General features: G+C 40.6%; 1 protein-coding gene across 3 annotated transcripts in view; it reads right to left on the bottom strand.

The window, feature by feature from the left end:
* The window catches only part of ANKRD12 (ankyrin repeat domain 12), a 129,914-nt gene that overhangs the window by 88,733 nt on the left and 28,298 nt on the right, over nucleotides 1-12,883 (bottom strand). Inside the window, exon 4 of one of the 3 annotated variants that reach the window (XM_038747530.1) lies at nucleotides 7,441-7,509. The exons of the other annotated variants lie outside the window; for them this stretch is intronic. Within the exon in view, the coding sequence (XP_038603458.1) occupies nucleotides 7,441-7,509 (69 nt within the window). The remainder of the gene's footprint in view (nucleotides 1-7,440; nucleotides 7,510-12,883) is intronic. 3 annotated transcript variants of the gene reach the window in all.

Genomic DNA, 12,883 nt, shown 5'->3' with positions numbered 1-12,883 from the left:
CTGCGAGACCCTTTCATTCAGCCATATTTATTGAAGGCTTACTCTGTGCAATGTACTATGCTAAGCGCTTGGAAGAATACAATATAACAATATTATCCCTTCTGGGACAGAGACTGTGCCCAGCCTGATGATCTTGTAACCACCCGAGTGCTAAATAAACACTGACATACCATAAAAATAATAATTATTATTACTATTCTTCATTTTACCAAAACCATCCTTTGGGTTTACTCAATTATTTCACGTTTGTGTTTAAAACCTCCAGATCTTGGAATGCAGACACTTTGATTTCGCTACAGTCACCAAAGAGAATGACAGACATGTCCATCAATCAGCGCTATTAACGAATGCTTCCCGAGTACAGAGCACTGTAGTAAGCACTGGGGAGGGCACAATAGAGTATTCGGCCTTCAAGGATCCTCATATCATATTCTAAAATGTGAGTTCCGAATAGGACTTCAAAAGCATAAAATGAATTTATCTTGTTTTAAGCAAGGGCTCCAGTCACTACATTTTAATTACTTAAACATATATACCTGTATATATGTATATATGTTTGTACAAATTTATTACTCTATTTATTTATTTATTTATTTTACTTGTACATATCTATTCTATTTATTTTATTTTGTTAGTATGTTTGGTTTTGTTCTCTGTCTCCCCCTTTTAGACTGTGAGCCCACTGTTGGGTAGGGACTGTATATGTTGCCAACTTGTACTTCCAAGTGCTTAGTACAGTGCTCTGTACACAGTAAGCGCTCAATAAATACGATTGATTGATTGACTTAAGACTGTGAAGGAACTTTCTGTTGATGATTTAATTCGTCTAAGGTACACCATATACTAACTAGAACAACAAAATGGCACTTATTTTTTAAATGGCACTTTTAAGTGTTTACTATGTGCCAAGCAGTGTGCTAAGCCATGGGGTAGATACAAACTAATCATGTTGGACATAGTCGGCGTCCCATGTCTTAATCCCCATTTTATAGATGAGGCAAATGAGGCACAGAAAAGTTAAGTAACTTGCCCAAGATCAGACTACAGACAAGTGGAAGATCCAGGATTAGAACCCAGGTCCCCTGAGTCTTGAGGCCTGTGCTCCTTCCACTAGCCCACACTGCTTCTCTTACACATGCTCTCCACACTGCTAACCTAGTCCAGTTGATTAGCGTGATAAAAGCCCTAACTTTGCTGCAAATAACCAGTCATATATATTGAGATATTACTGCCCTCCAAACGTTGCACTTTCCAGGCACTGTACACATCCCCGATTCTCTAGTTAATGCCAGAAGAAAAATGAAAAAACACCGCCCTGCTGCTGGCAACAGCTTTCTTGAATTCCTTTCCAAGGAGGACCTAAACAATGTACAGCAGTGTCTAATTTTCTCCCACAAATATCCTTCCCCAGCAATTAGCTCACTGCTTTGCACACAGTAGATGCTTAATACTGGCCCTACCCAGGGGTTGCTCTCTTTGAAAGTGAGCATGAGTGGAGGGTTTCTGTTATAAAGGTGCTCCACTTGTCTATGGAGGCACACCTACCACCTTGTCTGAGCTGACGCGTGTCAGCTCTCCTATTCGAACTAGTGCATTAGTTACCTTAACCTTCAGATGAATTACAAATCTCTCATTCAGTCAATCAGATATATTGAGCGCTTAATGTGTGCAGAGCACTGTACTAATCACTTGGGAAGTACAAGTCGGCAACATATAGAGACGGTCCCTACCCAACAGCGGGCTCACAGTCTAGAAGGGGGAGACAGACAACAAAACAAAACATGTACAAAGGTGGCAAAATCATCAGAATAAATAGAATTATAGCTATATGCACATCATTAATAGAGTAGAAAATACGTACAAGTAAAATACAGTAATAAATATGTACAAATATATACAAGTACTGTGGGGAGGGGAAGGAGGTAGGGCGGGGGGGGCGATGAGGAGGGGAGGAGGAGAGGATAAAGGGGGCTCAGTCTGGGAAGGCCTCCTGGTAGAGGTGAGCTCTCAGTAGGGCTTTGAAGGGAGGAAGAGAGCAAGTTAGGCGGATGTGTGGAGGAAGGGCATTCCAGGCCAGGGGAAGGACGTGGGCCAGGGGTCAATGGCGGGCAGGCGAGAATGAGGCACAGTAAGGAGAAGGTTAGCGGCAGAGGGGCACAGGGAGTGGGCTGGGCTGTAGAAGGAGAAAAGGGAAGTGATTCATTCATTCAATCATATTTATTGAGTGCTTACTGTGTGCAGAGCACTGTACTAAGCGCTTGGGAAGTCCAAGTTGGCAACATATAGAGACGGTCCCTACCCAACAGTGGGTTCACAGTCTAGAAGGGGGAGACAGAAAACAAAACAAAACATATTAATAAAATAAAATAAATAGAATAAATATGTACAAGTAAAATAGAGTAATAAATATGTACAAACACATATACATATGTACAGGTGCTGTGGGGAGGGGAAGGAGGTAAGGCGGAGGGGATGGGGACGGGAGAGGGAGAGGAAGGAGGGGGCTCAGTCTGGGAAGGCCTGCTGGAGGAGGTGAGCTCTCAGTAGGGCCTTGAAGGGAGGAAGAGAGCTAGCTTGGCGGATGGGCAGAGGGAGGGCATTCCAGGCCCGGGGGATGACATGGGCCGGGGGTCGACGGCGGGACAGGCGAGAACGAGGCCTAACGGTGAGGAGGTTAGCGGCAGAGGAGCGGAGTGTGCGGGCTGGGCTGGAGAAGGAAAGAAGGGAGGTGAGGTAGGAGGGGGTGAGGTGATGGACAGCCTTGAAGCCGAGAGTGAGGAGTGATGTAGGAGGGGGGCAAATGCAACCACTTTCCTTGCCTGGCACCAGACACACATCACCTCTTAATATGATACAGTTTCTCAGTAGCTGATTACATCCTTATTATTTAGTATTTGAATGTCCACAATTAATCTGCCTTACCTACTTCTCCAACTGCATGAAACTCTTTGTTAAATTCAAGTGCACATGTCACAATTTAGGGCCATGTGATTAAAAATAACTCATGCTTTAGCAAAGTAAATAAATTCACAAGAGAATGGAAGCGCACGCACAGCATGAGGAAGGCAAGCTTTCAGACTCAATTGCCCTCTTTTGTACCCTTGGAAAACTGAATTGAATATTTTTTCTTTACAAAATAACATACATACCTCTCATGTCATCATCATCATCATCATCATTATCAATCGTATTTATTGAGCGCTTACTGTGTGCAGAGCACTGTACTAAGGGCTTGGGAAGTACAAGTTGGCAATGTCATGAAAGCATGACCTATCTGGAAATGTGCTTCAAACATAAAAAACATTATTTGTCAAAATTAGGAACTTCATTCATTCAATCATATTTATTGAACGCTTACTGTGTGCACAGCATTGTACTAAGCACTTGGGAAGTACAAGTTGTCAACATATAGAGACGGTCCCTACCCAACAACGGGCTCACAGTCTAGAAAGGGGAGACAGATAACAAAACAAAACATATGGACAGGTGTCAAAATCATCAGAACAAACAGAATTATAGCTATATGCACATCACTAATAGAATAAATAGAATCGTAAATATGTACAAGTAAAATAAATAGAGTAATAAATCTGTACAAACATATATACAGGTGCTGTGGGGAGGGGAAGGAGGTAGGGTGGGGGGGGAGGGGTAGGAGGAGAGGAAAAAGGGGGCTCAGTCTGGGAAGGCCTCCTGGAGGAGGTGAGCTCTCAGTAGGGCTTTGAAGGGAGGAAGAGAGCTTGCCATTACTTTGAGTTTCATTTCATTTTACTTGTGATTCAAAGAAGGGTACATGCAATCTTCTCAACATACTGTATTCACTTTGTAGAGCAGGGGTTGGCAACTGTTATTGTAAAAGAACCAAGTAAAATGAAACATTTGAACAATCAGTGTGCAAAGAGTCATATAATTTATGGCTAATGGAAAGAGCACAGGACTGGAGACAGGAGATCTGAGTTCTAATCCCAGTTTGGCCACTTGCCTGCTATAGGACCATGATCAAGTCACTGAAGTTCTCTGTGCCTCAATTGCCCGATCTCTAAAAGGGGAATACCTAGTCTCCCTTCCCCTTAAGACTGTGAACCCCCTTTTGGAGCAGGGTCTGAATCATATTGCATTAATTGGGTAGGGACCACCTCTATATGTTGCCGATTTGTACTTCCCAAGTGCTTAGTACAGTGTTCTGCACACAGTAAGGGCTCAATAAATACGACTGAATGAATGAATGAATGAATTAAATCTACCCCAGCCTTTAGCACATAGTAAACAATTAGCAAATGCTACAGTTATCATTAATTAGTGCTCTCCCCCCCAACCATGTGATATCATTACACCACGTTGATTATGGGGCACTGTGAAGACATCAGGAACAGTTTATTGCCAGCAGGGATGGGAAAGGGGAGGACTAAGAAAGGAGGAAGGAAAGAGAAGGGGAGGAAAGAAAGAGAAGAGAAATAGAGGAAACGGGAAAGGAAGAGAAAGGGAGGGGGAAAAAAGAGAAGGAAAGGAGAGAACTACTTGTCTTACAAGTCTTTCTTCTCCTCTGTCATTGAATACTCATAAAGTTCATGGATAGTTCTATAAACTATGAACTGGACCCAACACAAGTGATCTTAAGCGCAGTCTGGAATAACCTACGTTTTACAGAAGAAAGGCATAATGCAATAGCCTGAAGATACCGGTTTATCTACTGTTTTACGTTTTTTTTCCCCATTTTATCAAAAACACAAAGACTAGACCTTGATGGAAGGATATTATTGCTAAGCTGAGGATGATATATCATCTTGTGAGAAGAAGACATGCCAAAGCCAATAGCCTCTTTCTTCTCCTCTGTCGCTGAATACCCATAAGGTTTATGGATAGTTCTATAAATTACGAACTGGACCCAACACAAGTGATCTTAAGCACAGTCTGGAATAACCTACATTTTACAGAAGAAAGGCATAATCCAATAGCCTGAAGATACCGGTTTATCTACTGTTTTACGTTTTTTTTTCCCATTTTATCAAAAACACAAAGACTAGACCTTGATGGAAGGATATTATTGCTAAGCTGAGGATGATATATCATCTTGTGAGAAGAGGACATGCCAAAGCCAATAGCCTCTTTCTTCTCCTCTGTTGCTGAGTACTCATAAGCTTTATGGATAGTTCTATAAACTATGAACTGGACCCAACACAAGTGATCTTAAGCGCAGTCTGGAATAACCTACATTTTATAGAAGAAAGGCATAATCCAAAAGCCTGAAAATACCGGTTTATCTACTGTTTTACGTTTTTTTTTTTCCATTTTATCAAAAACACAAAGACTAGACCTTGATGGAAGGATATTATTGCTAAGCTGAGGATGATATATCATCTTGTGAGAAGAGGACATGCCAAAGCCAATAGCCTCTTTCTTCTCCTCTGTCATTGAATACTCATAAAGTTTATGGATAGTTCTATAAACTATGAACTGGACCCAACACAAGTGATCTTAAGCACAGTCTGGAATAACCTACATTTTACAGAAGAAAGGCATAATCCAATAGCCTGAAGATACCAGTTTATCTACTGTTTTACATTTTTTTTTTCATTTTATCAAAAACACAAAGACTAGACCTTGATGGAAGGATATTATTGCTAAGCTGAGGATGATCTATCATCTTGTGAGAAGAGGACATGCCAAAGCCAATAGTCTTTCTTCTCCTCTGTCGCTGAATACTCACAAGGTTTATGGATAGTTCTATAAATTATGAACTGGACCCAACACAAGTGATCTTAAGCGCAGTCTGGAATGACCTATATTTTACAGAAGAAAGGCATAATCCAATAGCCTGAAGATACCAGTTTATCTACTGTTTTACTTTTTTTCATTTTATCAAAAACACAGACTAGACCTTGATGGAAGGATATTATTGCTAAGCTGAGGATGATCTATCATCTTGTGAGAAGAGGACATGCCAAAGCCAATAGCCTCTTTCTTCTCCTCTGTCGCTGAATACCCATAAGGTTTATGGATAGTTCTATAAACTATGAACTGGACCCAACACAAGTGATCTTAAGCGCAGTCTGGAATAACCTACATTTTATAGAAGAAAGGCATAATCCAAAAGCCTGAAGATACCGGTTTATCTACTGTTTTACGTTTTTTTTTTCCATTTTATCAAAAACACAAAGACTAGACCTTGATGGAAGGATATTATTGCTAAGCTGAGGATGATATATCATCTTGTGAGAAGAGGACATGCCAAAGCCAATAGCCTCTTTCTTCTCCTCTGTCATTGAATACTCATAAAGTTTATGGATAGTTCTATAAACTATGAACTGGACCCAACACAAGTGATCTTAAGCACAGTCTGGAATAACCTACATTTTACAGAAGAAAGGCATAATCCAATAGCCTGAAGATACCAGTTTATCTACTGTTTTACATTTTTTTTTTCATTTTATCAAAAACACAAAGACTAGACCTTGATGGAAGGATATTATTGCTAAGCTGAGGATGATCTATCATCTTGTGAGAAGAGGACATGCCAAAGCCAATAGCCTCTTTCTTCCCCCCTGTCGTTGAATACTCATAAGGCTTATGGATAGTTCTATAAATTATGAACTGGACCCAACACAAGTGATCTTACGTGCAGTCTGGAATAACCCACATTTTATAGGAGAAAGGCATAATCCAATAGCCTGAAGATACCGGTTTATCTACTGTTTTATGGTTTGTTTGTTTTTTCATTTTATCAAAAACACAAAGACTGGACCTTGATGGAAGGATATTATTGCTAAGCTGAGAATGATAAATCATCTAGTGAAAGGAAGAGGACATGCCAAAGCCAACAGCCATGCTGCTGATGACAAAGAATGCAGAAAAGTCATGTGCTCTCAATCTATAAATGTCCTTAAGACCCACTTTCACGTTTCAAAGACAGAAGAGAAGGAATTGTCTGAAATCCTTGGTTTATATTCGGTAATCACGTGCAAATGGCTGGTGCTGAACAGTAAGACGAAAGTCAGGTAAAGGACTTTGGATAGCACATGGGCCTGAGAATCAGAGGACCTGAGTTCTAAACCTGACTCCACCAATTTGTATGCTATGTGATCTTAGGCAAGCCACTTCCCTTCTCTCTGCCTCAGTTACCTCATCTGTAAAAATGGGGATTATGACTGTGAGCCCAATGTGGGACAGGGACTGTGTCCAACCTGATTATCATTTAGCTATCTCATTGCTTAGTACAGTGCCTGGCACATAGTAAGCACTTAAATACTGGTAAAAAAAAAAACAAACCCAAAATTACAGGATATAATCTGATGGAAGTTGTCATTTGTGCTGTTCAGTTCCTCAAGCAAATCTGTTCTTGAAAGAACAGATATTGCTAGTTTAAAATGATGTGTAGATAATTAAAATTGTAAATTCAACAAAAACCACCAACTGAAGCAGGAACACTTCTTAGCCAATTACCTGAATATGTCCTGTAAGAAGATTTTAGTCTCTCCCCCCAATTTTCACTTGTTTGTCCTGGATCTGAATCTACAGAAATGAGAAAAGATAGGAAAAAAGGAAAAAAAAAGCATATAGAAAGAAGTACAGCATGAATTCTGACTTTAAAAAAAGGATGCCTAGGTAATTCAACCAAATATTCATATTAGCTTCCCTGTGTATTATTAAATCCACAAGAAAATTACTTATTGAAAATATCAGTGCACCTTTAAAATAGGAGTGGCAACACTGGATGACCTTGGGTTTAATCTACTCAATCTTCTAATAGGTGGAGCAAGGAAAACAGTGTCCTGCACATGGTAACTGCTCAATAAATATGATTTATTGACTGATTTGTGGAGTGATGGACTTAAAGGGCAGGTGCATATTGGTAGGTTTGTCCTCGCCTTTGATACAAGTAACCAACAAGTTTAGTGCTTATAAATCATTGACAGATATAGTCAGCACTGCTTTTTGTGGCTTCATTTCCATCACCTAAGGATATTTAAGAATCTTCCCTCAGGAGACCATGAAGCAGGATCTGGGTACCCTTTCTGCTCTATATGTACAAAAGGCGACATAAGATCACATAATATTTTGAATTTTTTGTAAAATTATTTTCACAGTTCTCTATAAATTGAGTTCTAGCTCTCCTTTTCATATGCTTCAAGATTCTAATTTCCAACAGTGGGAGGTGGAAAATCAGTTGGGTACAGTCCAATCCAGTAAGAAAACCGATGGTAATGGGGAATGTGTCTGAAAAAATGACACGAGTACTTTTTTCTCTGCCCAGGAGACAAATTTATTTTTGACAGTTTATGTCTATTTCTTGATCCCAAAGAAACAGCCTAGTTATATGACTTCCTGTGATAAATCGGGGGTGTTTTTGTTTCCCTCTGTTTATCAATCAACAGTACTTCATTCATTCATTCAATCGCATTTATCATCATCATCAATCGTATTTATTGAGCGCTTACGGTGTGCAGAGCACTGTACTAAGCGCTTGGGTTTATTGAGCGCTTACTGTGTGCAGAGCACTGTACTAAGCGCTTGGGAAGTACAGGTTGGCAACATACAGTAACGGTCCCTACCCAACAGCGGGCTCACAGTTATTGAGCACTAGACGGCAGACCACTGTACTAAACCCTTGGGAGAATAAAAGAAGAGTAGTAGATAGGAGTCATTCATTCAATCAATTGTATTTACTGAGCGTTTACTGTGTGCAGAGCACTGTACTAAGCGCTTAATGCCTGAGAGGATGCCTGCTCTCAAGGAGTTTTCAGTCGAACAGTGGTGATAGACACAGAATAAATTACTGACAGGCAGAAAAAGGAATGGGGAAATATGAATAAATGACTGATTAAATAGTAAAATATCTAAATCAATTTTACAAAATTACTATGGGTGGTCTGCGCGCACAGAAACTGAGGTGGTAGTTGGGAGGGTGTGCCCTGGGGAGATTGGCTTGCTTTAAAGGTTTCTATGACATGCCTTCTCAAGAGAAAATTTTTCCACAAACCATCCACTTTTGAGCGAATCGATACTCAAGACTAGACCATAACCCACATCAAAAAAATCAGTAATATGAAATTGCATCCCCAAACAACAAAGTGCAAACTGGGGAGCTCAATCCATTATCTGACCTTGTCTTAGCTTTGCCTTTCCTGCCAACCAAAATTACATTTGAGCTGGGAGAAATAAAGTTAGTGAAAGATCGCAATTTGACCCACAGCTCTTCAAAGGGTAGGTTAGTAGAAGACAGGCTAGCTCCTAATCCTTTCAGCCAGGTTTCATGCCTTACTCTGATCTGCTGAAAGGAAAGGAAATGTGAGAATCAATCACTCAGTTAATCTGTTATATTTACTGAGTGCTTACCGTGCGCAGAGTACTGTATTAAGTGTTTGGGAGAGTACACCGTAACAGAGTTGGTAGACATGCTCCTTGCCCACAATAAGCTTACAGTCTAGGGAAGAAACTGGGGAGTTTTATATTCTCTACCTGTGTTACTCTTAATACTGAGGATAAGCCTAAAAGGCAAAAAAACCCCATATTTGAGCCATTTTAATCAAAAATTGCAGTAGAGCCATAGTGCTATCTCTCCAATAAAAACTAAGCCAATGTGGGGAAAAGACTGAAGAACATTTCCACAGGAATACTACAAAAGATCAAAGAGAATCATATTTGTAGTTTTTAGACCAGGCACTAAATAATCTATTTGAATTCTTGGTCCATAGCCTACTTTTTTGGGGGGTTTTTGATGGTATTTGTTAAGCGCTTACTATGTGCAAAGCACTGTTCTAAGCGCTGGGGAGATTACAAGGTGACCAGGTTGTCCCACGGGGGGCTCACAGTCTTAATCCCTATTTTCCAGATGAGGCAACTGAGGCCCAGAGAAGTGACGTGACTTGCCCAAAGTCACCCAGCTGACAAGTGGCGGAGCCGGGATTTGAACCCACGACCTCTGACTCCAAAGCCCGGGCTCTTTTCCACTGAGCCACGCTGCTTCTCATATTCACGTTCTCACATTCAACAAATTTAAATAATTTTACTTTTTTTCTCAGCCAACATTTTCATCAGTTTTCCTTTTAAAACCGATCTATCAGGGAGTTAGTGATTCTTTTTTTTTTTTCATTTCGGAACTGCTGCACACAGTAAGCACTCAACAAAGACGACTCAATGAATGAATAATATCAATCAATCAACGGTATTTGTGTGTTTACTATGTACTAAGTGCTTGGGAAAGTATTACAGAATTAGCAGACACGTTCCCCCCGCCCCCTATACTGAGCTTACCAACTAGAGGAGGAGATAAGACATTTATATGAATAATTTATGATACATAGTTTAAAGATATATACATATGTACCATGAGGTTGGGGCGAATATCAAAGGTCCAAGGGTCAGAGATCCCAAGTACAAAGGTGATAGAAGGGGGAGCAAGCCGGGGAAAATAGGTCTTAATTGGGGAAGGCCTCTTGGAGAAGATGTCTCCTTAATAATTCTTTGACGGTGGAGAGAGCGGTGATCTGGTACAGAAGGACAGGGAGGGAGTTCCAGGCTAGGGAGAGTATCAATCAATCAATCAATCGTATTTATTGAGCGCTTACTGTGTGCACAGCACTGTACTAAGCGCTTGGGAAGTACAAGTTGGCAACATACAGAGACAGTCCCTACCCAACAGTGGGCTCACAGTCTAAAAGAGTATGTGGGAAAGGGGTTGGTGGCGAGATAGATAAGATTGGGTCACAGTGAGCGCTAGGGGAGCGGAGTGTGTGGGCTGGGCTGTAATAGACTAGTGAGGCAAGGTAGGGTGAGGCAAGCTGATTGAGTGCTTTAAAGCCTACTGTAAAAAGTTGTGGCTTGATGCGGAGGTGGATCGCCATACACTGGATATTCTTGAGGGGTGGGGAGACATCGACTGAACATTTTTGTTGATAATCAATCATTTATTGAGTGCTTACTCTGTGCAGAGCACTGTATTAAATGCTCAGGAGAGTGCAATTGTTATTTTGTTAGTACGTTTGTTTTGTTCTCTGTCTCCCCCTTTTAGACTGTGAGCCCACTGTTGGGTAGGGACTGTCTCTATATGTTGCCAATTTGTACTTCCCAAGCGCTTAGTACAGTGCTCTGCACATAGTAAGCGCTCAATAAATACGATTGATGATGATGATGATGCAATATAACACAGTCGGTAGATAGATGCTCAGTTACCTCATTTGTAAAACGGGGATTAAGATTGAAGTGCCACGTGGGACATGGACAGCGTCCAATCTGATTAGCTTGTATCTACTCCAGTGCTTAGTATTCATTCATTCATTCATTCAATCGTATTTATTGAGCGCTTACTGTGTGCAGAGCACTGGGCTAAGCGCTTGGGAAGTGCCAGTCGGCAACGTATAGAGACGGTCCCTGCCCAACAATGGGCTCACAGTCTAGAAGGGGGAGACAGACAACAGAACAAAACAGTGCCTAGTTCATAGTAAGTGCTTTCCCAAATACCATTGGAATAAAAGAGTTGGTCAGATCGGAAGGGGGAGGGAGTTGCAGGCCAGAGGCAGGATGTAAATCATCATCATCATCATCAATCGTATGTATTGAGCACTTACTATGTGCAGAGCACTGTACTAAGAGCTTGGGAAGTACAAATTGGCAACATATAGACACAGTCCCTACCCAACAGTGGGCTCACAGTCTAAAAGGGGGAGACAGAGAACAAAACCAAACATACTAACAAAATAAAATAAATAGAATAGCTATGTACAAGTAAAATAAATAAATAAATAGAGTAATAAATATGTACAAACATATATACACATATACAGGTGCTGTGGGGAAGGGAAGGAGGTAAGATGGGGGGATGGAGAGGGGGACGAGGGGTAAATGAAGGGGAGTGGTGGGGAGTGGCTCAGCCTGGGCTCTGCCCATCCCATTCCTGAAAGCGGAGGGAAGGAGCTGGGGGAGAGACAGCATTGGAAGGACTCAGGAAGGAAAAAGTTGCCAGAACAGAATTCTTGGAAATTGATTCAGAGATTTCTTGGGAAAAGAAACTGTGCAAATAAGAAAAAAAAACCCAGTAAGACTAGTATTTTTGATGGGGTATCATGGATTTTACGTGAATTTAATTAAAAAAAAAAAACCATACTAAACTGTCCCAACTTGTGGAAAAGATGAAAGGCTAAACAGGTAAGAGAAAACAATGTACTTATTTAATTCAACTTTTACTTAGTAAAACCCACAATGCACATGTGGTTTTGAGGTGTTTTTTAGTTAAGTACGGATTGGTAAAGTGAGTTCAATAGCTGTACCTTTCTATTTGCACCTTTTTTTCTTTAAAAAGAAGAAAATCACGATTTTTAAACACAGGAGGAGGGGTAGGATGTAAATGAAGGGGAGTGGAGGGGAGTGGCTCGGCCTGGGCTCTGCCCATCCCATCCCTGACAGCGGAGGGAAGGAGCTGGGGGAGAGACAGCATTGGAAGGACTCAGGAAGGAAAAAATCGCCAGAACAGAATTCTTGGAAATTGATTCAGAGATTTCTTGGGAAAAGAAATTGTGCAAATATGAAAAAAAAACCAGTAAGACTACTATTTTTGATGGGGTATCATGGATTTTACGTGAATTTAATGAAAAAAAAAATACTAAACTGTCCCAACTTGTGGAAAAGATAAAAGGCTAAACAGGTAAGAAAAAACAATGTACTTATTTAATTCAACTTTTACTTAGTAAAACACACAATGCACATATGGTTTTGCGGTGTTTTTTAGTTAAGTATGGATTGGTAAAGTGAGTTCAATAGCTGTACATTTCTATTTGCACCTTTTTTTCTTTAAAAACAGAAAAATCACGATTTTTAAACACAGCCGCATAGTTGGAGAGGGTGAGTGAAGATAATTCTACAGACAAAATATATGGAAGAGCCCATAATG

The sequence above is a fragment of the Tachyglossus aculeatus genome, chromosome 5 (genome assembly GCF_015852505.1).
Source record: "Tachyglossus aculeatus isolate mTacAcu1 chromosome 5, mTacAcu1.pri, whole genome shotgun sequence".
Classification (NCBI taxonomy): Eukaryota; Metazoa; Chordata; class Mammalia; order Monotremata; family Tachyglossidae; genus Tachyglossus; species Tachyglossus aculeatus.
This window is presented reverse-complemented; position numbering and strand designations above follow the sequence as displayed.